Here is a 27752-nt window from a genome sequence, read left to right as displayed (position 1 = left end):
ACAAACTGAAAAAAAGTTTGGAAACTTTTTTCGCTGAAAATTGATAACCATACTGATTTGATGATATTTAGGTTTAAAGTGTTCTCTTGTTTTTTTAAAAAGCAACTTATAGTCCCTATTAACCCCATATATGGGTTAAATAGGAATAAATAGGATTTTTATGGCTGTCCCTATTCACCCCGTTTTACGGGTGAATAGGGACAGTCACTAATACAAAAAAATAATAATCAAGAAATAGGGACAGTTTGGAGAAACCTTTTATCCCATTTTTTTTTTTCATTGGCACCGTGGTTTATATTATGGGTGCATATTATGTGTATCCATCTGAGCTATCAATTTAGCAATAAGTTGGAAACTCAGGATTGTTTCTTGATATTATTTTTTTGTATTAGTGACCGTCCCTATTCACCCATAAAACGGGGTGAATAGGGACAGCCATAAAAATCCTATTTATTCCTATTTAACCCATATATGGGGTTAATAGGGACTATAAGTTGCTTTTAAAAAAAACAAGAGAACACTTTCAACCCAAATATCAACAAATCAGTATGGTTATCAATTTTCAGCGAAAAAAGTTTCCGAACTTTTTTTCAGTTTGTGTCCCTATTCACCTTGCTGTCCCTATTCCCCCCATTTTTACGGTACCCATGAAGGACCCCTTTAGAAATCTGGATAGAGCATCTCTCAATCCATGCCCCCCCCCCCCTCGGGTTTGAACCCGATTGGCAAGATAGCGGTCTTGGACTGCTCTGTTGTGTTTTTCCTGCTGCAAATTTTTATTTTGTCAAAGCGGACAGCTGCTAGCTAATCCCTCTTAAACATCCTGGCAATTCCTCATTTCCCTGGCCTGTCTTCCTCATTGGGAACGTCCACCTGATGTACCGTCACCATAACGTCACAAAAAGCTGATCCTGGCCGTGCACTCAGGAACCTGATGTATGGTCGCCAGTGCCTGCAGTTGCACCAGGACACAGATTTCATGATCAGGAAGAGCAGCCATAAATTTCTCTTTCATTATTCCTTATGTTATTCCTTGTGCTGTGTGATTCGTGTGAGGTGCAGGTGTTTAATTAAGGTGTCTGTGTGTGGTGTAAAACATGGGCAACCAAAGAAACTGTAAATGGTGAAATTATGAGTAGGCCTAGTATAAGGATCGCTAACATCTCAAATGTGTCTGGAGAGGTAAAGGAACTGAATTGAAGCTGTGTTTGGAAAGCTGTGCATTTGCTGTGTCTGGAAAGAGGAGAAGCTGAATTAAATACTATATCTAAAATGTGCAATGGTTACCAACCTATATGGTCTGTGAATTGTGGGCTATGGAAGGGGGTGCTTGTGGTAGCACAATAGAAGGAGGAAGAAAGAGGCCTGTCTATAGCCCTCGCAAATGCATATCCCTGTGTCACGTTAAAACATGGATGGGTCGATATAAATACAATTATTAATGATATAACTATAAGATTGGATGCGATTATCCAATATGTTGTTATATGTTGTTATTACCGTAAATGGGGTGAATAGGGACAGCAAGGTGAATAGGGATACAAACTGAAAAAAAATTCGGAAACTTTTTTCGCTGAAAATTGATAACCATACTGATTTGTTGATATTTGGGTTGAAAGTGTTCTCTTGTTTTTTAAAAAAAAAGCAACTTATAGTCCCTATTAACCCCATATATGGGTTAAATAGGAATAAATAGGATTTTTATGGCTGTCCCTATTCACCCCGTTTTATGGGTGAACAGGGACAGTCACTAATACAAAAAAATAATAATCAAGAAATAGGAAGTTTGGAGAAACTTTTTATCCCATTTTTTTTTCATTGGCACCGTGGTTTATATTATGGGTGCATATTATGTGCATCCATCTGAGCTATCAATTTAGCAATAAGTTGGAAACTCAGGATTGTTTCTTGATTATTATTTTTTTGTATTACTGACTGTCCCTATTCACCCGTAAAACGGGGTGAATAGGGACAGCCATAAAAATCCTATTTAACCCATATATGGGGTTAATAGGGACTATAAGTTGCTTTTAAAAAAAACAAGAGAACACTTTCAACCCAAATATCAACAAATCAGTGTGGTTAGCAATTTTCAGCGAAAAAGTTTCCGAATTTTTTTTCAGTTTGTGTCCCTATTCACCTTGCTGTCCCTATTCACCCCATTTAGCGGTACTTTTGTTATTAGATGTGGTCTTTAAAAACACCATGATAAAGCTATCTTAACATGGATATACACCTTAACATAAATTTTGCCCAAGGCAGAAAACCTCTTTGGGGAGGGGAGGAAATGAAGTCGCTACGACCTCCGTCATGTGACCTTTAGTCCTGCTGTCAAGTTTGAGCAAATTTGGATTAAGTAACTACCCTATTATATCGCGGTCAGACAGACAGACAGACAGACGCCAAATTGCGTATTTTAGCTTGATGATGATCATTGAGATTTTCACTTCACATCCTTATAATAAAAATGAAATGTACAATCCTGGATTAAAGCGACTCATTGAACATCCCAGTCATTTCTGTTGTGGTTTCTGCATATAAGGATGCAAAATGACAAAAACAAATCAGATCTAGTAATTCTCAGTTTTTGAAATTTGAGAGTTGCTTTTCTTTACGTCTAAAATGGGAATTTTTGTCGTATTGCTTTACATTCCCCACGGCATGATCCATGATTTAGGGAAATATTGCTGTTGGTCCTCAAGCAAAACATTTTGTAAAATACATTCAACCTTGGTTTGAAGAGATGTAACTCTGCAGTTCCAGATATCTTCTTCAACACAATGATAACTTGGAAGAATAATTTTGCAGACCATATAATGCAGGACTTTCAAATTTGGCCAGGGTTCCCGGACACAGTTGATGCCTGCGTTTTCAAAAGTGATAAAACGATATATCTATAATAATAAAAGGCAGTGTCCATCCGTCCGTCTGTCTACTCCATAACTCCAAAACCATGATACCTAGCGGCCCCAAACGTTGCATGCATTCACCTGGACCTCCAAAAGATTGCAAGGATGAAAAAAATGGGTGTTTGGGTGTGTTATCACAACCCTTTTTTGAAGATGATTAACGAGGCTCGTTGTTTTAACGAGAAAAAAAACCCATTGTGGTGGCTTACCAATATCAATATGGCGGCCCGCCATCTTGGTCAGCCCACTGCACCTTGCTGGGTTCTGAAGCCGCTATTTTGGTTCGGCCTACTCAAACGTGCCTTGCCTTGGAAACACGATCGATTATCATTATATAATTGAAGCATTTCATCAAAATCTGGATTCGGATATGAGGATTGGATGCTGTAGAGTAAATAATGTCCAAATCTGGAGTGAAATCTGACAAAATTGACTAAATCTGTCGAATGGTGAATGCTATTGAGGCTGCTTTCGCAAGCCATGGCGTTACAGTAGACAGAGCTCCCTTTTTGTTTTTAATCACACGGCCGGGGAGGTTTGGGTGTGTAATAACACCCTTTTTTAATTTGTCTGCTCTCATTGGTTTCCACATGATTTGCTGCTTGAAATCGATCTCTTTTTAAAATTCCTCGGCCATTTCAGCCAGAAGCAATCAGCTTGCTATCACTTGCCAAGCCAGCCGTTCCTTATCACCAATTTTGTTGAAGTGCTTGCTGGAGTGCTTAAGCCGCTTGGCGAGGGCTCCACAAATGAAGTGAGAAATGCCTGTGTACTTATTTAATTAATCACAAGGCCGGGGAAGTTTGGGTGTGTTATAATACCCTTTTTGAATATGCTTAACGAGGTGAACACTATTCAGGCTGCTTTTGCAAGCCATGGCGTCACAGTAGACAGAGCTCCTTTTTTATTTTAACGTACCATTTTTTCATTGACTAACATTTTTCTGCAATGTAGTCACTCCCTCCCCCCACCCCCACTTTCTCGCTCCACCCTCCTTCCCTTCTTCTCCCCTCCTTGCTCCCCCACCCTTCCTCCTCCTCCTCCTCCCTTCTATCTTCCCCCTTTCTCCCTCCACCCTTCCTTCTTCTCTCCTCCCTCATTTATCTCTCCCCTACAACCTCCTTCCTCTCTCCCCTTCCCACTCCACTCCTTTTCATTCCCCTGCCCTCCCTTCTCCTCAGTGTTTCCCTCCCTCTCTTCCCCTCCATCTACCCCTTTCCTCCCTCCCCTCTACCCCTTTCCTCCCTCCCCTCTACCCCTTTCCTCCCTCCCCTCTACCCCTTTCCTCCCTCCCCTCCCCCTTTCACTCCCCACCCTTCTTTCCACCGCCTTCACCTTTCCCCCCTCTCCTCTCCCTTTCCCTTCCCTTCCCCCTTCTCCCTTCCTCTCCCCCTTCCCTCTCTCCTCCTCCTCTCCTTCCCTTCCCCTCCTCCTCTCCTCCATTCATATTCTCTCATTCATATTCCCGTTACCCGGCAACGCAGGGTATTTTTGCTCGTACAAAAATAAAAGATAAATATATAAGTGACATTACAACATTTCACAATCAGGTAAATCACTGTACTCGTTAGAATTTTCACCAATGGTTCGCATTCACACATCATTGGCATTTCCCTGCCTCCTCAGGTGGAGTTGGCAGTGATCGGAAGCCAAGCTGGGCCCTCGCTGACGGGACTTGTTGCCCGATCCCAAGAGCTGGTGTCTCGACTCCTTACTCTGCGCCTTGACCGCCGGGAGTTCGTTTGTCTGAAATTCCTGCTGCTTTTCAGCCCAGGTTTGCTGTTTCTTTTTGCAAAATCCTTCATGTTCCCTCATCAAGGTGGTTACGCTCTGGGTTACCTGTCCCTTCTGGGCACAGAACCCCCGGAGCTATCACTACCGTACTTAATATGGGTTTCAAATTAATGGCATTTAAACTTATCATTGGTGAGAAGCCTAGCACAATGGTCTGTAATTATTTAGCTCAAATAATGGGCAATCATTGTTTATCATTCACAGATAGGAGGCACCATGGTGCTACAAGAAACCTATTCATTACCTTCGCCAGAGGAGAGGGTATTGCATTTAAGTCCGTTTGTTACTTGCAAAATCAAAGATTTTTCAAGTATATTGTTCGGTTGCGTTTGTGATTCTGTCTGTCTGTCTGTCTGTTTATTTGTCACCGGCCTACAGGTCACAATTCTAAACCGATCGACACGAAACTTCACCAAGCTGTATAGGTCGTCCCAATTGAAAAGCCTATTGATTTTGAGGTCAAAGGTCATCTGGAGGGCACATTTCTAAAATCGGCATTTTAAATCCGATTGACTTGAAAATTGAATATCATTTGTATATTGAGTCACTAAATTGGGAAATGAGCTATTTTTGAGGACAAAAGGTCAAAGGTCAACTTAAGGTCAAATTTTCTAAATCATCACTTTTCATCTGAAAAGCCATCAATTTTCCACCGATTGACTTGACAATTGAACAGCATTTGCATATCGAGTCAATAAATTGGGAAACATACTTTTTTGAGGTCAAAATGTCAAAGGTCAACTCAAGGTCAAACTTCCAAAATCATCAATTTAAATCTGAAAAGCTGTCAATTTCCATCCGATTGAATTGACAATTGAACAGCATTTGCACATTGAGTCACTAAATAGGGAAACCGACTATTTTTGAGGTCAAAAGGTCAAAGGTCAACTCTAGGTCAAACTTCCAAAATCATCAATTTTCATCTGAAAAGCCATGAATTTTCATCCGATTGACTTGAAAATAGAACAGCATTTGCATATTGCCTCACTGAATTGGGAAACCAACTATTTTTGAGGTCAAGACGTCAACGGTCAACTCAAGGTCAAACTTCGAAAATCATCATTTTTCATCTGAAAAATTGTCACTTTTCATCCTGTTGACCCGAGCTTTGATCAAGATCGTCAATTTTAAGCTTGATGAAATGGACAATTTGCTGTATCAATGGAAAACTTTTGGGGGAGGAGGGGGCGATTTTGCAAGTATAGTGCTCCGCATGACATCTTCTTGTTTGCCTGTTTGTTTGTCTGTTTGTCCGCATAGAAGAAATATGATTTTCTCTTCAACCATTGGTCCGATTGACAGGAAATTTTCACCATAGGTACGCCTCCTCCTGTAGAAATTTATAATCATAATTATGACGTCATAGGTCACGTGATATGGGTGCAATCTTGGAAAAAACGAAACACCTTGCACCTCTATATCTCCGAAAGCACTTCATAGAAAAGATTGAGACATGGCTCATTGTAAAGAACTCTCCATGTGGAATAACATATTAATTATGATGTCATAGGTTCCTCCACTATGACGTCATAATTTGACAAGTACAAAACTTCATCGATCAAGATGAAATTTCTTGAGTGTCATCTATGGATAAACTGGTGAAGAAAAAAAAAATGATGATGTCCTCGGTCACGTGGTTCGGCCACCATATTTGTTTTAACACAAACGCCTTAAAACCACTAAAAACACGTCCTGGCAAGGGTCTGCAATCTCTGATTGCTCTTTATAGTATACTAATATCTATTTGCATTAAAGTACTCCTAATGAGTCAGTCAATGACTTTTACTTTATTTTGGGCTTTGGACTTTTACTCATCATCCCTTCTATAGCATTACCTTATATTATCTTATACTTGTATATCAAGGTTTTGAATTAATAATACATTATCTTATTATGAATACATTTGTTGGTCCTTGCATACGGTAACACAATTAATCGTTCAAATGTCTTTTGACCACGCGGTCTCATTCATTCAGTGTTCAATCATGGGTTATGCTTTCTCTAAGTCTGCATTATGATGTAATTTAACTTTCTTGCATGAAACTCCAATGCTTGTGCAATATGAAAGCTGCAATTCAATCTCTTCATATTACCTTCCCCCCAAACCCCCAAATTCCCCACCCTTTCACCACTTCCTTTCCCTTTTGGCCTTTTTGTATTACTCGGCCCCCTCGAGATCAAGTAGTCCTAAATATACAGGTCCTTGGAGAGTCGTAACTAGGAAATTCGTAACCTCAAGCATCACCCAGGCTAAATTATATATCTTGTAGAAAATTACAAATTTTGACCAGAAATGAACAGGATGATTGCAAGAGGTAACAAATACATCCTTTTTAGCGACCCCCGGAGGCCAATACGATTGGAAATGTTTTGACCTTCAAGCTGGGGGTCAGCGTGATATCAGGGGCGTTTGGTCGCAAAGGTTACTGGGCAGAAGAAAAAAAAGATTTCATCCATGGGGCTGTGAACTAGAGGCTTGACCTGCCTGACACTGACAGCAATCTGCGTTGATGGGAATTATCCAAGCAGGCAGAAATGGTAGCCATAAAATACTGCCATTTAAACTGCTTCTGGGACATTATGAATGTACATGTACAACAGCACAGTGAAATTTCATTGATAGGTTTTTATTAAAATTAATCGGTCTATATATTTTAATAACTTTTCAAGGGTCATCGAAGATATTTCACATGTTTGGAAAATGCTTTTGAATTTGTAGCTGAAACTAGCTTTACAATTGGTGAAATCACCAGAACAATCCATAGGAGCGAACCCTCTCTTTTACTTCTACGAAAGGTTAACACCAGAAACATAAGCTTCACCTTGCTTTCCACTGGCAGTTAGTATACTTCAATCCAAGTTGTGTTGATTTCACTGATTGTTCTACCTATCTACCAATGCAGATCGACACTGGCCTTCACCAGAAATATTAGTACTTCATTCTAACTTTACAAGCCCCAAGCTCCTCCCTGAACCCCAGATGAAACCTTCCTCCAAATTTATATTCACAAAATTAGTCTTAACTAATTTATACAAGCTTAAAACACGAAAGTACTACAAAACAGTTTCTACTGGAATGGCACTCAGTAGAATCCGCCAGGTCCGCCAGGTAACCTCCGCCAGGCTGAACAGTTGACGTTTTGTGTCCCACTGATACGTCGGATCTGGATTCGGACCTGAACCAACATCTAATCGCCTTGTTCTTGTCACCAAACCAACTCATCCACCAAGTTTTGACATAAGTCATCCAGAACTTTTTGAAATACCGTGCTGTATATTGTTTTTATCCCTATCTATCAATGGTGAAGAATCACTTAAAAAATTCTCAGATCCAGATCTGGATTCGGATCTTCACCAAAATCTAATATTTTCGTCCTTGTCACATACCAAACCTGTCCACCAAATTTCGTTCGAATCCCTCCACAACGTTTTGAGGTATTCTGTTCAAAAACAAACAAACAAACAAACAAACAAACAGACAGACAAACAGATATGGGTGAAAATTAAAACATAACATCCATGCACCTTCGGTGGTGGAGGTAAAAATGGCATTTAGTGATACAGATCATGATTGTGTGTGTCTATTTATGATGGATTTTGTTGAACATATGCACATATGTTTTGTTGAACATATGCATATGTATATGTACATATATACATATGCATATATATAAGCATACGTTAATTTGATGCATCATCATCAAGAGAGTACAATAGTGACTCAGGTCCGGCCATGCACAAATTCCTCGAGAGATTTCAACCCTCCCCTCTGTCCCCGCCATATTGGTGAGAGGGAAACCTTCAAACGATACCAGTTATTTTTGGCATTTCTAAGTGCAGGTCATTGTGTGGTCTGAGGCTGGATGAAGACATTACTCTTTGAGAAACGAGCAATAAGACAGAGCTGCAAGATACAGTCAGGGTTACGTAAGACAATATAGGAACACACATGCAGTGTTTGACATTGCTGACAAATATATCCTGGCACTTTTGCTCAAAGATTTGGTATCCTCTGAGTACCATATTCCATTGTGTTATTCCACATTGTAAAAAATTACAGAAACAAGTGAATAAAAAAATTTATGCTAAATTAAAAAAGGCAATGTAGGGATGACAAATTACAGTCTAAAAAAGGTCCTAAACAAGATAGGGATGATGTTGGTTTAGAGAGTAGCTAACAGTATTGCCATCACAAAACAATCCCGACATCACTGTCTCCAGACTATTGTCTCGGGTTAGGCTTAGCTTAAGGTATTAGAAGCTCCTATATATCATTTCTACATTGGTTTAAGAAGCTCCTACATACATTCATGGACTTCTTGCAGCTTCAGTTGTCTTTCCTGCTTTTCTTTTTTATCAACTTAGAGTAACCAATCACAAATGGAGACTGGAGAATTATAATGGAGAATGTAGAATTATAGAATACTGTTATTAGAGATGTTCATGCAGTTTGTAAGAAGTTGATGATCATGTACTGATATTATAAAATTGTACTCAAGCTGATAATTTGTAGAGTCTCATTATGTCGCTACACTACAAGAGTAAGCAAGTACTGTTGTGACCAGTGGAGTGTTTGTAGAAGCTTAAAGCAATAATTGATGAAGTGTAAATGAGGCCGTGATGTAGGGATTGTTATGTGATGGCAATACTATTAGCTACTCTCTAAACCAACATCATCCCTATCTTGTTTAGGACCTTTTTTAGACTGTCGTTTGTCATCCCTACATTGCCTTTTTAATTTAGCATAATTTTTTAAATTCACTTTCGAATACTACTGATAGTCGTCTTGCTCTTTGGAATTATTTATTTATCCACGTGCAGTATGGCCTCAGCCTCATAATAGGTAGTTCAGCCACACCAAGCGGATTCATGTTGAAATGTAAGCTTCACTACACTCACTGAAAGGTAAATGCATAATACATAATTACCATACTTGTTTCTGTACAATATTAAGGCTCATTGAAGAACAAGGTCACTGAGAGTATGAACTGACAGTAGCAGTGGGGCACCTCTTATAGAGACAATTTGCAAGGGAATGAACAAACAAGAAAAGAGAAGAGAGGAATGGGGAGGAATCAGTAACCTTTCACTTTGAGATCGCAGGCAGACAGGTCGGTGGTCTCTCTGTCCTCTACCACCTCCTTTATTGTTAATCACCCCCTTCTGGTGAAACTCCTAAAATACAGGATCATTGTTCACCTCCACTTATTTGTCCCACTCTTTTCCCACCTGTGGAACCACCTTCCACATTCTCAACTATCGGGGACACGTCTTCATGGTGGGCGTACCCCCCCAACGCAAGTCTGGGGCCAAATCTTCCCGATTCTTCCCTGCTGTGCCCGGATTAATCAGGGTAGCGCGGTCACGGTCAGAGTGCCGACCGGTCCCCATGGACCGATCCTTTCCCTCTTGTCTCTCTTCTCCCTCTCTTTCTCTTTCTCTCTAACTCTGTCGTGGCCCTGACTTTGTGAAGGCAGGGGTACAACATCTTGGAGGCGGGGGATCTTTGGGTCGCTCCTGTGAGATTGATCGGCTGTCTCCATGCCTCGGGCTTGTTTGGGAGAAATGTCCAGGGCTATACAACAACAACAGCAACAACAACAATTTCCACATTCTCTTCAATCTCATGCTTGCCTCCTGTTACATCCTGATCCATTCGATGTTCTAGCTCCTCCATGAGCCTCGACATTGTGTACAAAACACAAACAAACAAACAAACAATCAAAATGAACTGCAAGTTGAAGAGTTGGTTTAGGTGAGGTAGGGTTAATGGGGTTATCAAATATTTTGGTTAGACAGTTAGCTTCGATTTGAGAAATTTAACCATGAGGATGGTACTGGAAGAATACATACTTCCTGAAGTTTTTATGGTGGGGTTAGAGGGCTGAGAGAACAGAGAGAGCTAAACAAAAGGAGAGGTGGTAAAAAGAGGACACGGACCTGCCTGCGATGTAAAAGCAGCACTTCAATGTACAGTAAGTCAGGGACCCATCTAGCCCGTTTGTTCGGATTAAGGTGTGTCTTCGTCCCCATTACGAGGAATGGGGCATGTTAAATAGTTCTAGGGTCTATGCTAATTCCCGCGTGTGTGAAACCTCTGTGATCATTCCGATGTCCCTTATGGCAATGCACTCATATACACTAGCTAGGCCCATTAGCGCATACACATTAATTCCCCCTCCGCCACAATAACAAAGGAACTGATGGAAAACAGACCGGAAGCGACCGCACACTACGGCGTCATGGCAAGCAGACATCGCGCAGGCAGGCTGAGGCCACGCCCACCTCACGATAGATTGACACCGAGGGTTTGATGGGCGGATCACACAACTGGTAAGAAGGGACTCGTGGATTGGTGAAAGGCCCGGATGACATCAGAGCCGCCCGGACAAGATACTTGGAGTGGTGGACATTTTGTCCCTTTGGTCTGGACTTTGGTGGTGAACGGTTGTGGCCGACATCTCTTTCTTCTCGCTTTGGCTTCTTTCCTGCCCAGACCTCCCTTCTGCCCTTGTGTTTCTATCCGTTTGGACCGTTTTCCTTTGCCATCCGTGAATTGTCTGTGTTACGACGGACGTTGGGGAAACGTTGGAGCGCCGTCGATTCTCCTCCCTGGCATTCACGTGCGAGCGAGGCTTGCCGCTGAGCGAGCGAGACTGGTGCGAGCGAGGTGCTCAGTGAGGCCTGACGGAGCATGAACACCGGAGCCTGGATGATTCCTGACGGACGCTACACCCAGACATAGATAAGACGCACCACACCCTAAAACGACGATTGCTTTATTTCTCCTTTCCATTTAGTGTATTTGAAGTGAAGTGTGGGAGCGCTCCATTAGAGGGGTTTAATGATTACCGGCATATTCTTTTCCTGTCCCAAAACCATATTTTAAAAAACCCTTGTATTATTTTCCCAACCAACTTTAATTCCGTTTTCGTTTGTGAGTTCTTTTGAAAGGGTGAAGACATCGCGGACCGTGAAGGTAAGCGGCATTCTTCACCAAACCCCCCTGCTCACGTATGATCCGCCATGAATTGGAAACGCATCATTAAGCTCGATTAGCCATCCGTGGCGTACTCTCGGTGTTAACAAATAGCATTGACAAAATTATTGACATCCTAGATTTTATATGGTGTTAAAATAATGCCTTTGGACAAAATAACTGCAGTCAAGCGCTTCCGATAGCCATGAATGATCTTCCTCCACCTCTCTACTGGCAGTTCGTCCCACTCTTCTTGTACAAACTGCTCCAGTTCTCCCAGATTTGAAGGGTGCCTTCTCCCAACTGTTGTTTTCAGATCTCCCCACAGGTGTTCAATGGGATTTAGATCTGGACTCATTTCTGGCCACTTCAGAACAGTCCAGTGTTTTGTCTTGAACCATTCCTGGGTGTTTTTTTGAAGTGTGTTTGGGGTCATTGTCCTGCTCAAGACCCATGACCTTCGTCGGAGACCCAGCTTTATGACACTGGGTTGAATATTCTGCTCCAAAATGCCTTGGTAATCTCCTGATTTTATGAATCCATGCACACAATCAAGGTACCCAGTGCCAGAGGGAGGCAGCATAGCAACCCCAAAACATCACTGAACCTCCTCCATGTTTGACTGTAGGGAAGGTGTTTTTTTCTTTGAAGGATTCATTTTGTTTTCTGTAAACATAGAGATGATGTGCTCTACCAAAAAGCTCTAATTTGGGCTCATCTGTCCACAGAACATTTTCCTAGAAGGATTTTGGCTTGTTCAAGATTGTCTTCGCAAACTCCAGTCTGACTTTCTTAGCAGTGGGGTCATCCTGGGGGTCCTACCATAGAACACCCTTTCATCGAGTTGACGATGGATGGTGCTAGTTGAGACTGTCATACCTTGCGTCTGAAAGTCAGCTTGAATCTGTTTGGCAGTTGATTGAGGTGCTTTCTCCACCATTCGAGCAATCCTTCGCTGCAATCTTCGATCAAGGCTTCTCTTGCGGCCACGTCCAGGGAGGTTTGCTACACTGCCATGGGCCTTAAACTTCCTGATAACATTGCGTACGGTGGGCACAGGAACATCAAGGTTTCTGGAGATGGACTTGTAGCCTTGAGATTGTCCATGATTGGCTACAATCTTGTGTCTGACCTCCTCAGACAATTCTCTGGTTTTCTTTATTTTCTTCATGCTCATTGCGGTACACACAGTGACACAAAACAGCAGAATGACTCCTTTTCTCCATTCAAACTGGTTGAATGAGTGATTTTTATATTGCAGGCACCTGAAACTCACCACAGGTAAGTTCAATTCCAAAGTAACGGAGAATCACCTGCTTGAAATCTAATTATTTCTAGCAACTTCTAAAAGGTGCCAATAATATTGTCCGGGCCGTTTTAGGATTTCTGTGTGGAATAAGCTAAGATTTAGTAATTTTTTCAGCTTTTTTTGTTTTGTTCCACTGCAATCCAAAGATGTACATTTGTGGATACCTAAAGATTTTTTAATTTCATCAATTTTCTGGAAGAAATGCTGCATTATTTGAAAAACGTGCAAGGGTGCCAATATTTTTGGCCATGACTGTATGGCCACCACAACAGGTCAAGGCATAAATTTGGAATTTGGCCAGGGTGCCGATTATAACTTGCGCACTCTTCCTCGAAAGACACTGCCGGATATTTCACTTTCTTGTACATTAGGAAACTAAGCTAGAGGATGTGTCCCCAGGTTAATGCCCAGTCAATTTAAAGATAGTCCACTCATTGACTAACAATTGCTTATAAGGCATCCGTCTGACGGTTTATAATTTGGTCCACACTAGGCGACTCAGAAGCAAGTGCAGTGTGTGTGTGTGTGTGTGTGTGTGTGTGTGTGTGTGTGTGTGTGTGTGTGTGTGTTTGTGTGCGCTAGTCAGCCCCAGCTTATCAGACCAGTTAGGTAGATGGAAGCAGAAGCCCCAAGGCTGGTTCGGACAGTAGTTTGGAGTTTGGTTGTTGGTAAGATTAAAATTTCTTAATGAGCTGGACGGTCTAGTTACTCAAATAGTCTACCTAGTAACTGTAAGGATTGTCGATCGCTTACCCAGTGATTAATACAATTTGTCTCTTTGGCATACTCTGCAAGCAAACCAACATTTCATTCCCCTTCAAATTTCCAGTCCAATTTATTTATGTTCATACGATTTAACTTTAAGAATCTGAAAGGGCTCATGTGTGCCTTGTGCATGATTCCCATTCAGAGAGAGAGAGAGTTTATAGTTTAGAAAGTGAAAAATTGTTGGCAACAGATGCAGGGTGCATTAAAGGTGCATGCCACTCTAAGCAATACATTCCAAGGACGCTCGTTTGAGATGGCTGAAAGAATTCCTATTCTTTCCCTGCAATTGTAGGCGAGAACCCCTTTGGATGCTCAGTGTGTCGCGAGAATGAAAGGGGCCTCTGCTTTGCCATCGCTGCTTTTTGTTCAAGTTACAGTATGTAGATTGATTGGCTGGCTGTGTGGGCGCCGACAGGCGAGTGAGGGTCGCGTCCAGAAGCCGCGTTCAATGGAGCCGCTGCTTTGTGTCGTATGAAGCACGCTTTGTGTGCACGCAAAGGCAGTACGGCGGATGGACTCGGGGAGAAAAAACACAATTAACTTTATGATGCTCTCAGTGTAAGACAGAATCAGCCTTTAATCGAGTCTGACAGAGGCGAAAACGAAAAAAAATTACAAATTACTGACACATACCTCGTCTCATTCAGCAGGCCAAATTGAATTGCTAAGGTGTCTCTGCAGGGCGGGGTTGCACAAAATAAGGGTTTAATTGGCCGTTAGTCATATAGATCACAACATTGCCGGCTTTTCCTACATCGGCATAGTGTGCGGGCTTGGGCGGGGTTGCAGTTGGGGGGAATGGGGCATACACCTTGGATTTGTGTACGATAAGCGATGTGGTGCAGTGCGGTTGGTGTGTCGATAGCCCTATTTCGCGTGTTTTTTTTGTCTCGGCCTTTGTCTTATTAGTCCAATCGATGTGACACTGTCTGACGCAAGTCCATGGCATCTTCCTGTCTATAGATGGTGTGACCATATTTACCACCAACACCAAGGGTGGACCGATTTGTCTGTTTGTCAGCAGGATAATGTAAAACTTGGTGGACAAGAACCGATTCAATTTTGGTGAAGATCCCGATCCGGATCGAGATACTACAATTTTTTTAACGATTCTTCACCATTGAGTGATAGGGCCAAAAACAATGTATAGCACGATATGTGAAAATGTTGTGGACTGATTTTGACAAAACTAGGTGGATGAGTTGGGGAGGTGACGAGAACAAGCCGATTCGATTTTGGTTCAGGTACGATGCAGATCCAGCCTATCAGTGGGATACAAAATGTAAACTGTTCAGCTCGACGGAGGTACGCTTCATTGATGTGACTCCTTACATAAAGTTATGTCGGACTTAGCTCCAGAAAAAATATATATTAATGCGCTTGAGGCAAGAACTGACCGACCGAGGGCCAGGTCAATGCGGATTTTATAACTTTGTCAGGTTCTTTTAAAAAAGAAGCTTTTTATCGGTCATTGGGCAATCTTTAGTAATCAAAGTAAAAGTACGAAGTTTCTTTGATTTCTCAGCTACTATGGCCTCATTATTTTAAATCATATAGAATAGGGGAAGGCTTATGGTTGTTGTAGGGGTTGTTTCTATAATTAGCGCCCCCAAATGTAAATGTAATGGCACCACAGAGTTTCTTTGACCAATAGGAGTACCAAACAACCATTTATGATTTTTGGTTCTTCATGCACTCCCCATTATACTCTTTCGGGGTTAAAGGTCATGGTTTTACACCCCAATGAGTTCGAAGCCACCATTTAGGTTATTCTCCATTTTTTTTTGTCTACCAATTTACAAGGACTTTCGGAATGACATTTTGCATCAATAATGGGAATAACAAGTATGCAGAGCTGACGTAATTTTATTTGGCCTTGACCTAATTTTAAGGCAATGACCTAATTATATACATTTTTATTTTCACCAAAACCCGACTACGGTTTGTCCGATCAGAATGAAATTGCCCTCTATAGATAGCCTAGAGAAAGGCGCATTTACGCTCAATTCACATCAAACCCCTCCGAGTTAAAGGTCAGGGTATTTGAAAAAAATAACGTGTTTTTTGTCATCGCTCAATTTTGCCAAAGCGGCATCTCAAAGACTGCTTTGTCTTCCAAGATGTTAGTGTGTACCTGCACTGTGTGTACCTGCAGTGTGTACCTGCATCATAATAGTGTACCTGCACTGAAGTTGTGCACCTGATATTTAATTAGTGTCCTTGATCTACTTTTTCCCCGATTGTGACATAATTCACGTAAACACCTTCTTGATCATAATTTGAATAATTTTCCTCCGATTTTCATGATATTGACTTTTATGGATAGATTGTAGATGGGGACACATTTTCTTAATGTACACTCTATTCCTAAATGTTGACGGTCAAGTGGAAGCATTGGAAGTCTGAACCAAATATGCCATCATTGGATCGTGGGCCAAGGGTAAGTCGCTGGCGATTTCCAAGGATAAGCCGGGGCAGGCTTACCCTTGGCAATCGCTTTGTCATCGCAGATATCTAGTTACAAAATTGTCCTGTTGTGTTGTGAGGATCGTCGCTGTTTGGCCTCCTCGCCTCACCTTCGTCCATCAGAGATCTGCCAGTTTATGTGCAAAATTGTATAAATCCAATTGCCAATCAGTACAAAAGACAGAGAGGGAGAAAAAGGGAGGCTTGTAACCATTCACTGCGAGTACAAGAAAGGCGGATGACCAATATGGGCACTTAAGTGATAAACGGCTTTCATCTGCCTCCTATGCACTATGAAAGGCTCATTGAGCCATCATCATCTTTTCAGTCTTGCTCGCTCTCCATTTTGTGAATGGCGCAGACACGTCCTCCAAAGAACGGAGTCTCATTTAAAAAGGATCACGGGTATACCTACCGAGTTGAATGTGATAGTGATTGTCTATGAAACTTAAAAGTAAAAGAAACTGAACAAAACGTTTCTCAACGATAGATGAGGAAAGAACTCTCCTCGATGAAGACTTTGCCACCGAAACGTTGCAATCACTCATCCTCAGTGTATCAGTACCTTTTTACCTCCGCCACCAAAGGTGGATGGAGGTTTTCACCTCTGTCTATCTGTCTGTCTGTCTGTCTGTCTGTCTGTTTTTCTGTCTCTTTGTCTGTGTGTGAACAAGATATCTGAAAAAGTTGTTGTTGTATTTGGCCGAAATTTGGTGGAGAGGTAGTGTATGTGACAAGGCCGAAATTATTAGATTTTGGTGAAGATCCGAATTCGGATCCGGCAGGTATAATTTTTAAGTGATTCTTCTTCACCTTTGGGAGGTAGGGCCAAAAACGATATATAGCAGGATTTCTGAAAAGGTTGTGGACGGATTCAGATCAAATTTGGTGAAGAGGTTGCGTGTGTGACGGGGACGAAATGATTCAATTTTGGTGAAGATTCGAATCTGGATCCGGATCAGAGAATTTTAAAGTGATTCTTCACCTTTGAGTGATAAGGCTAAAACCGACATATATATATAGCAGGATATCTCAAAAAGTTATGAACGGATTTGGACGAAACTTGCTGGACAGATTACGTGTGTAACAAGGAAGAATTGATTCGATTTTGGTGAAGATCTGAATGTGGATTCGGATACGAGAGTTATTTAATTTTTCTAAAGTGATTCTTCACCATTGAGAGATCGGGAAAAAAGCGATACGTAGCATTATGTTTCAAAAAGTTACGGACGAGTTACGACTAAACTTGGTGGACGAGTTGGTTAGGTGACGAGAACAAGCCGATTTGATTTTGGTTCAGGTCCGAATCCAGATCCGGTCTATCAGTGGGATACAGTACATCAGTGTGGCAGTACATCAGAACAGCAAGGTCTCATGGGGGTTGTGCTCCTCATCCGGACCCGCCCCTCTATGAGAGCCTCAAAAAGGGGATTTTCGCCTCAAATTCAGGAGAACTTAAAAAAAAATCTTTTCAGAAACCGTGTGGAAATAACCGTTCTCCACGGGAAAACTCCCATATTCTTTTTAAAGTCTTTGGGAAGTCTCGGCCGGGGTTTGTACCACCGACATTCCAGACTTAGAGCGGATGCTCTAACCATTACAACACTGAGTCTGGTAGTATAAGGAGGTACCCATAAGTAAAAACAGAGGGATTACATAAGGGGCGAGTTTAAATGGAATGGAAAACCAATGGTTTTCCAATTAAATCCAAACCAACCCAAACCAAACCAATGAAATCCAATGGAAAACAGGTCAGCATCGGAGCAATGACAGTTCCCAAGTCCACACACAATACGTTTATTTACCAGGCTTATTACAAGGATTAAAAAAATTTAAACTTCAAAAAACTAAAACTAAACTAAAACTAAACTAAAAAAATTTTTTTTTAAATCAAAATTTTAAAAAATTAAAATGGGTCCAGCTGAAAAACCAAGAAGTAAAAAAAAGAAATAAGCAAAGGAAGACAGGAAATGTAGGATGGGGTTCCTGCAGTTGATTGGCCGAGAGTAAAAGAAAGGATGAGGTGAGGGGCTTGAGGAACTTTGCTTGACAAACAAGGAGGGTTCCAGATGACACCAACAGTGTAAACTAGTGGCCTCGGAAGGGCCTCCCAGAATCCTGTGCTCGGTGTGGATCCAGTGACAAACTGGCACACAAGGAGAGCGAGAGTATTCATTCGAACTCGATGATGAGGCAGCCTCCCAGAGCACTGCACCTGTGTTCAGACCTCTACCTTTCTGACTCCAATGGTACCCTCTAGCAGGCAATGGAGAATCAGGAATGCAACCTGTAAGGCAGAAATAACCCCCCCCCCCCCAAAAAATACAAATATCCCATAAGGCAGCTTGCCCCAAGAGCTTGCAGCAGAACCAATGCTCTGCTAAAGGAAGGGACAGTGGTGGTACCACCAGGGGTTGTCTTCGTGATTCTGCGGCCCTGGGCAAAAGTCAAGGATGGGGCCCAATAAAGCACCCAATTTCACAATTAATGTCCCTTCAATAATAATTCCATAATGCACCACAGTTTGTGATTTGATTTTACTCGATTCTCCAATATTCAGCAAAACTATACAGAAAACGTAGAGCTATTGCTATATATATAAAAAGAGAAAATCAATATTTAAATAGGAATGTAAGGACTCCAGATTTATTTGGCATCTCAGTGTGAGTGAATTGTGCTGGGCTCGAAAAACAACACATTCTAGCTGTAACTCGGTAAAAATGAGGTTATCAAGATAGAAATGTTTTTACCTGGCAGCCTCAACGTTACCGCTTCTGCTGTCGACAGTTTCAACCAACTGCTGCGCTGCTGCTTCAGTCGGTTTTACTTTTGAAGAAATTAATCACTTTTTGAAAACTTTCATGTAATTTATTTCTCTGCTTTAATTTTTTTCGTTCTCTGCCCCGCTTGGATAATTCCGTTTCTTTGTTTTTGGCTAACGTCGCCGAGGTAGGCCGTAAACGAATGTCAGCTCGGTTGAAGGCGTGTGTGTGCAATTTTTGAAAAACAAAAAAATTACGACCGACGAATAGCGCTAGCTATATCAATCACGTGTCGACGTGTGGGCATCATTAAAAAAAATACAACCTGCTAACACGATTGGAATAGCACATTTGCGAAGGGAAGGTCGACATCTGGAACTATTGTTGTTGTTGGAATTTTTTGCTATTAGAGAAAACAGAAATACAGTAGATGAAAACACGATCAGATTTTGCATTCTATACTCTGGGTGATGTAATTGATGGATTGTTCAGTAGGACATATAGTATATCACCCCTACAGACTGTCACCTCCTCACCCAACAGTGTGGGGCCTTGGGCAATTAATTGCTCAGGCTCCCTCATAGGTAAGACTGTCCCTGGGTACAACCCTGACCGCTACGATCAGCCTACCCCCTAAAGTGCATTAATACTTATACCTTATTTATGAAACACGAGCAGAAGTACCCGGCGTTGCCGGGCGAGGGTGGGGGAGGGGAGTGGGGATGGGGGAGGGGGATAAGAGCGGGAGGAGGGAATTGGGGGAGGGAGGGGGGACGGGGGATGGGGGGGAAGGGGATGGGAGGAGGGAGGAAGGGGAGGGGAGGGGGGTGGAAGGAGAAGGGGAGGTGGGGGGAAGGGAGAGGGGGGAGCGAGGAGGGGAGGGGAGGGGGAGGAGATGAGAGGGGGGGGAAGGGGGAGGGAGGGGGGAAGGAAAGGGGAGGGGGGAGAGGGGAAGGGGAGGATTAAGGGGAGGGGAGGGGGGAGGCAGGAGAGGAAGGGGGTTCATATATATGCTGGTGGGTGAATGTGGCTCACGTTTCTGAGTTAACTGTGATGCCGATCAGGAAGAAGAAGAAGCAGTACTACCAAACTTCGTACCCTTCCGGAATTGTTTGATTTATTTGTATTCAAACGTCTGGTGATTGTTTTGTATTTATTTATGTGAATGCGTACTTGTATATAACTGTCATTAATTTAAAAAGGACTCGGCACAATCGAGCGAAATTTTTTTTTAACTTCAAAAAAACTATCTTTTTTTTTTTCATAATTTTTTTTTGCCTAGAACACCCCCAGGCACTCACTGTTGAACCTCTGAAAGTTTGACGAATATCCGTTCAGCCATCTCTGAGAAAAATTGCGACACACACACACACACACACACACACACACACAGACAGACAGACAGACATCTCTCTTATATAGTAGATAAACAGTTTTTAAAACGTTTGGAAATTTAATTAAAACAAAAACATTGACTAGGAAGTGGTGCACCACTGATCCACACCGATTTCTATTTTCCCCAATGATGTTTAGAAAGCTCTATAGAATGCAATCATCAGGTATCGCCCAGACAAATCGGTATCTGAACAATCGGTCCTTCAACCTGGCGATGTCCCAGCACAAACCACAGTGTCTGTGCACCAATTTCTGTCCCAGTGTGGCAGTACACCCTTAGTTGTTATTTCTTCCTCCATGCAAACATTAATGATAAAATTGAAATTGCACTGACATCAAGGTATTTTGATGACAAGGTGTCCAGAAAGATGACTATCAGACATTTTCAGACGTTCCATAAAGAATGAGATGATTTCATCTGTTTAGCAGGAGAGGATGTACTTTTAAAGGGGGCAGTTGTCAAAAGAACTTGGAATTATTATACATGTTATTTTTTAAAAGTACTTTAGCAACAATGATTGTGCCTCCAAGTGGAGGTTAAAAGTCCTACAGTATATTTTGCTAGGAGTATCCTTACAGTAAGCCACCTTGTGTTATTAATTAGTTTGCTCATCTAAAGTCACCACTTCAGCTCCCATGAGTTGTATGAATTTCAATTTCCAAGGAGATTACAAGTGTTGTTGAGGTTTTCGGAATGCAACAGTAAGGTTGGAGGTTGGATGAGAGGAGGGTTGGTGTGAGAAGCAGATTTGTGCACCCGTTTTGCCTAAGGGCCAATGCATGGATTACCTATTGCTAGCTCAATCGTGCACATGGCTTCCAATGAATTATTAATGAAAGTTGGAGTTAAACCACTGATGGAGACGTTGCTAAATCGATTGCTTGGTGGCAGCAACTTCAGCCCTAATGCCCTGTAGCAGAAGTGGAGAGAAGCTCAGATTGCTACTCAAGTTGTTTCTCCCTGCTTGCCCTCCGGACCAAATCGTAAGCATCCAGACTGTGACACCATTAGCTGAAACTGCTTAGTCATATGCTATTTTAAAAAGTGGTGCCAGACTTTATTGGTTATAAACATTCCGCAACAAAATGAAAGATCTTTTTTTTCCCGACTCCAGCAAAGACACCGAACACCATGTTCCTGAAGTCTTCCCTGTCGGTGTGCATTCCATCAGAAGTATACAATGGTTGCATCTTTACTGGGGACTGGCTATGCCAATGATGCAATGCCCTCGTAGATTAGGCCAGAAATCGCCAATTTGATTTGGTATCATCAAACAAAGACTCTTTGAAGAATGATGAGATCTTCAACTGTGCAAGTGTTCCAGTTCAGTTTAGTAGGAGTCCTCTGGAAAGGAAACCGTGCTCATGCTGGATCGTGCAATCTTCTGCCTGCAAATCACAATTCAACAGTTTATGGTCAAATCCTTTTCTATTACCGATCAAATCAAAAGACAGAACTTTAAGGAAATTTGGCCACTTTCTGAACTACCCTGTTAATAATGGAGAAGCGTCATCAGTTGGTGGATTCCCTGCTTCCACCAGCCTCCATTTGCCTCACCGGGCTTCTCCTTTTGTACCTGGTTCAACTCGTAATCCATCAAGTTAACCTCAAAACAGGTTGGCTTGGTTGTAATCTCCTTGAATGGGTAAAAAAGAAAGATGATCATAAAATGGTTAAAGTTATCTGCCTTAAAACAATCACGAAGAGCTGATGTCTGGGGCCTTGCCCTTCATCGGAACAAGATGTTGTAAGTGCCGAATCGTCAAGAGCTTTGTGATTCTTTACTGCGAATAACTTCTTATCGTGTTTTTACTCTCTTGTGCAACCATTGCAGTCTAATCATTTGCTGGAATTAGGAACTATGTCCATAAATGGCTGCCAGAAGATGGAATGAGGCCTACCAGGCCTCCAAAGTATCAGTGTTCTTGAGAGGTGTGATTCTTTCAAGTTTGAAATAATAGGAACATTTTCAAGTGTTCTATATCATAGTATCTTTGCTCTTTGCAGCCATTGGTGACCTTACTATTAACAAGCTCTAAAACATACACAATGACCCAGCAAGTAGAAACCAATCACCATTTGCTGATGGTGGTGTTACAAATATGCAACCACTTTTATACCTCTCTTTAAATTCACAAAATAAGTGATCATTTTAATACTGTTTGCTGGCAAGGCCATGTACAAATCTGAATAAGTATAAATATGTCTGTGGTATTAGTAAGCGATTTTAAGTCTTGAGCTAATCACAAATCATTGCCCTTTTGAATGCTCGCAACTCTTTAACCAACATGGGTGGCCGTTTTCATCGAATACATTTCACTTCGTGGTTGAAACCTCTTGTTGTCACCCTCTAACATGTCTGGATTGCCTCACGTATAGTAAATAGTACTCGCACTTACCTGCGGGCTGTCCACATCCACTGGGAGCCGCCACAATGTCCGCACATTCTCTTTACTGGCCAGAGGCGCAACAGCTTCGACCGAGAATCGACCTTCTCTTGTGAGTTGAAAAATATTGAGTGAGCGTTGCACGACACAGCCCGTATAAACCACAATACGGAGTTTTCTTTCACAATTTAAAATTGTGACACTACATAGATGCATCTTATGTTATTTTAAAATAATATTTGACGTTTTTATTATTTTTACAATGGTTTTCAATGAAGTACAGTCACGTGAAAAAGTAAGTACATCGCATGTAAAGTTTTGACTTTTTCAACATATTTCAACATACAGCTATTTGATCTTCATTTCAACAATATTGATAGATAAAGGTGATATAATATAACAAATATCATGAAACATTTACATTTTGTAGTCCATTGTATAATTTAAATAAACATAAATGCAAATTTCGCATGTGGAAAAAGTAAGTACACCCTTGGCTATTGCCCTTGGCTATTGCCCAGATGAGAAAGAAAATAAAAAATTAGTAATTAAAATAAATAAATAATAATCGTAATATAATTAATTTCTTAATCAATTGGTCAATAGCATACCTAAACCACCACCGTTTCATCCAAATCTGTAACTTTATGAAAATCAATTATTAAGTGATTAATCAAATAATTAAATAATTAATCGATTAATTGATTGCTCAATAAATCAAAAATACCCTTTACAGCCAAATCACTTGATCATTGTCATGTCCAAATATCAGGTTCCTTACTCAAACGGTGCCTGAGATAATGCCCAGAAGAGAAAGGAACTAAATAGGTCCTTAATAAATCGATAATAATTAAGTAATTAATCAACTAGTTGATTAATCAAAAAACAAAAAAAGGTTTTTTTGCCAAAGCACTTACTCACTATTTGTGCCAAAATTTCAGCTTCACAGCTCAAAGGATGGCTGAGATACCGCCCAGACAAACAAACAAACAAGAAAATGAAAAATCGGTCAGAGACCAAGGACTTGCCGGAATGCACTTTTTTATCGGCCATTTTGGATCATTAAAAGTAAATAATGACCTCTGCCAAACTTCAAACGACGTGGGTTTAATCTCTACATGGTATCCAGAGAATTCCACATAGCTATTTGGGCGGGGTATCGGCTCAAACCTATCGTAACACCTATCGGCTCAAAATCCTTTTAACTGTTGACTTGGTAGTTTTTACAATGAAGGAAACACGTATCGGGAGTACATACGACATAGCGATTGTGAATGTGACAGCTCTGAGGCGTCTTTTGCTTCGCATCGCAGTGACGGCGAGCACCAACATGGCGGCTGTAAGATTATTATTGAAATTCTAAAGATACTGTTTAGATTTTGATGATTTGCGTGTGATGTGATTTAACGGATGTTTATATAAATCGTTTAAAATAAAAAAGCCTTCAATTTCTGATATTTTGCCTTTTCATTTGGGCCTCCCAATTGAAGCCCCGCCCATAGGGCGGGTACCGTTGCTAGTTAGCAAAAAACGATTTTCACGTTTTGGTTGACCTTGAGCTTGACCTTGGGCCTAGAGAGTTAAAAATTGGGCACAGTCTATTCCAGGGCAAGGCAAATATTGTGTAAAGTATGGCGATGCTATGTGCAACGATGACAGACAGACAGACAAACCAACCAACCAACATACTTGCCGGAATCTATTCCGGCAAGTAACGAACAAGTACAGATACATTCAAAGTACTCCGCCCCCATGCCAAATAAATAAATAAATAACTTCCTCCATCGCGGCATTGCCGGGGCATCTTTGTCGAATGATCTAAGATTACCTTCAGCTGGGTTTGCTTTCCAGGAAGAGAAGGTAAATTTCCAAGCAAGTGCCTCACCAAAGGATTCAATGTCCTGTACCCCCGCCCCCCCCCCCCCATCCGGACCAAACTCAGATCCTGGGGGGACAGGGCCTTCTCCATCGCTGCTCCCACACTCTGGAACTCACTACCTCAAACCATCAGAGACTCCTCCTCACTCACCACATTCAAATCATCACTCAAGACCCACCTGTTCAACACCGCATTCAACCCCTGACCGTCTCTTCTCCTTCTCCTTCCTTTCTGTTTGGTTATTTAATTATGTATTTTTGTCTTTTTTGTCTTTGTTGTACGTACTATGTCAAAGCGTCTTTGGGTTTCTTGAAAAGCGCTATACAAAATCAATGTATTATTATTTTTATTATTAATGTACCATGGTGGGAAGAAGGGTAGGATAACTGAAGATGAGATGGGATCAAATCAGAATTTTTTCCAAAAAAAAAACAAAAAAATTATTATTATTTCCTTCTATCCTCGCGGGCCCCCACGTGTACTTGTTGTCTCGCCCCACCCCCTTCATCTCCTTTTCTTCCACCTCTTCCTTCCATCTCCAGCTGAAACTCTCCTTTCCAATTCTCGTTTCCTCTATCTCATTTAACTGTTTCTCCTTTCTCTGATCCACACCCTCACTTCAGACACTTTTTTCCAGATTGTTTTTCACGGTTTTGTTGAAATATGTTTAAACTTTCCCCTGCAGTGTTTTATTCAGTGGTACATTACAACACGTTTTTTTTCCTATTTAAAAGGCTTTTTTCAATTTCCTCATCAAATCATTTCATAAAAAAAAAATTCAATCTCTTACAGTCATTCTTTTCTACATTCTCTAAACTCAACTTCATTCCACCCCTCCTCTATTGTTTTCAAACGGATCTCTGACTTGAAAATCACAATAAACCCAGTTTGTAATAAATGTTCGTTTTAATGAATCATCCACTTTCTAAGCCTGGTGTAGCCTGGTGTTGGCTTAGCGGTCAGGTTGCTGGCTTGGGATCCTAGGATCCTGGGTTCGAATCCTGGTCGATCGCTAATTTAACACCAGGGGGGTTGACTCAGCCTGTCATCCTTCCGAGGTCGGCAAATTGAGTACCAGCTTGCTGGGATGAATGATCCCGATGTGTACCCCGGTTTAGAATAGGTACACCGTATCCTTGCGCATCGTAAGAGGCGACTAAGGGTTGTCGTCAGGAAGGGCATCCGGCCATAAAAAAAACATTGCCTTAAACAGGGAACCATGATTGTCATGGGGCCCGCAAGGCTAACCCTCGCTATAGTGGGGAAAATGGCCTGAAAACGATCATTCATTCATTCATTCATCCACTTTCTAAACTCCCCACTCACCCCGCCACTTCAACACCCCCCCACCCCTCCCCTTCTAATATCCCCTCCTACTATTTTTCTCCAATTCTCCCCCCTCCCCCCTCCTCCTCAAAGCTGCCTCCTCCCCACTTCCTCTCCCGTCCATCACATAACTTCACCTCCTCCAACCTTTGACCTTGCTCTGCCCCTCCTCAAACAACACCTCACTGTGCCTCTTCCCATCACCATCAAACCTTTTGTCCTCCTCACCCTTACCTTTCTCCTCACCATTCTGCAATCTCCGACACACTATCAACAGTTCTCCCTACCCCTCCCTCTCACTCCTCATCTTACCCTACCCCTCTCCTCCCCTGTTCTGTACTCGATGCTCCCCTCCCCCTTCCTTAACGGTATGGACCTTAAACATCCGAGGCCTTCGCTCAAACCTGATTGATCTCTCCATTCAGGTTGCTTCTGACAAACCAGACGTAATCTGCTCAACAGAACTTTCCTCCTTCAAGATATCTCTGATTCCTTAATATCTCTTCCTGGTTACTCCCTCCTCCGGTATGATAGACCTGAGCCTCATCCTAGTGGCGGGGTTGCTATCTTTATCAAAAACTCTCTTCCTCACTCTTGCACTGCCCTCTCTTCACCCCACCCCCAGGAGTACCTCTGGCTACGGCTTCCTCTCCGTTCCCACCTTTTGTTCATATGTGTTCTGTACCATCCTCCAAACAGTGATGACTCCATTTACATCTCCCTGTCTGACAACATGGACCAACTTCTATCCACTCATCCCAACTCTCTCTTCCTCATATCTGGCGACTTCAACTGTCATCATGCCAGCTGGCTGGGTGTGGGTTCCTCTCACAACAGCCATGGCACCTCAGCAAAGGACTTCTGTGACTCACTGGGACTGACACAATCTGTCAATTTCCCGACCCGGATCTCAGTCAATGGAGTATCTTCTCTTATAGACTTGATTATGACTAACTTCCCTGCAAATGTCTGCTGCTCTTCTTCTGCTCCAATCGGTTCTTCTGATCATTTCCTTGTTAAAGTGGACATCTCTCTGGCCATTCTCAGAGAGCCTCCTCAGTGCCGACGAGTCTGGCATTTCACTCAGGCTGACGGGCATGGTCTTCAAGCAGCCATCAATCATCTGGACTGGTCTCCCATCTCTACTGCCTCTGACATCAATTCTTCCTGGGAATTCTTCCAAAGTAACCTGCTCTTTCTCATGCACAGATTTATCCCATCTCGCCTTCAGTTGTCTTACCCTTCCTCCCATCCATGGTACACTGAAGCTTGTGGTGAGGCAGTTGCGATGAAGCAACTTGCCTTCACCTCATGGAAGGCGAATCCAACTGAAGGTAATCTCCAGCTGAAGGTAACCCAGCTGCTCCTGGACTCTGTGTCTTTCTCTCCTGACAAGGTGGAGAGGTTTTTGTCAAACCTCGACTCTGATTCTGCAACTGGACCAGACGGCATCAGCCCACCGGTCATAAAATCCTGCTCTGCCGTTCTATCTCACCCTCTCTCTGTTCTCGTCACCCTCTCTTTTGCTCAAGGTCATCTGCCATCTGCTGAGAAATCAGCCAACATTGCCGCTTTACACAAAAAAGGTGCAAAAACAGATCCTTGCAACTACAGACCAATCAGCCTCCTCCCAATAATCAACAAGACCATGGAATCAATCATTGCTTCTGACATCAAATTATTCCTCTTCTCCAATGGCTTGATCTCGGATCATCAATTTGGATTCAGACCAGGTCATTCTACTCTGGACATGCTGCTTCTGCTGTCTCAACAATGG

The 27752-nt window shown here is 42.0% G+C and overlaps 1 protein-coding gene across 3 annotated transcripts in view; it reads left to right on the top strand.

Annotated features, from left to right (window-relative positions):
* Positions 1-27752, top strand: part of LOC137413500 (nuclear receptor subfamily 5 group A member 2-like) — a 234607-nt gene that overhangs the window by 164395 nt on the left and 42460 nt on the right. For all 3 annotated transcript variants that reach the window (XM_078767528.1, XM_078767527.1, XM_078767526.1), the window contains exon 6: positions 4536-4683. In XM_078767528.1, coding sequence (XP_078623654.1) covers positions 4536-4683 — 148 coding nt within the window. The remainder of the gene's footprint in view (positions 1-4535; positions 4684-27752) is intronic.

The sequence above is a fragment of the Myxine glutinosa genome, chromosome 13 (genome assembly GCF_964187855.1).
Source record: "Myxine glutinosa chromosome 13, kmMyxGlut1.1, whole genome shotgun sequence".
NCBI classification, from domain to species: Eukaryota; Metazoa; Chordata; class Myxini; order Myxiniformes; family Myxinidae; genus Myxine; species Myxine glutinosa.
Note: the sequence above shows the minus strand (reverse complement) of the source record. Positions and strands in the feature narration are given on the sequence as shown.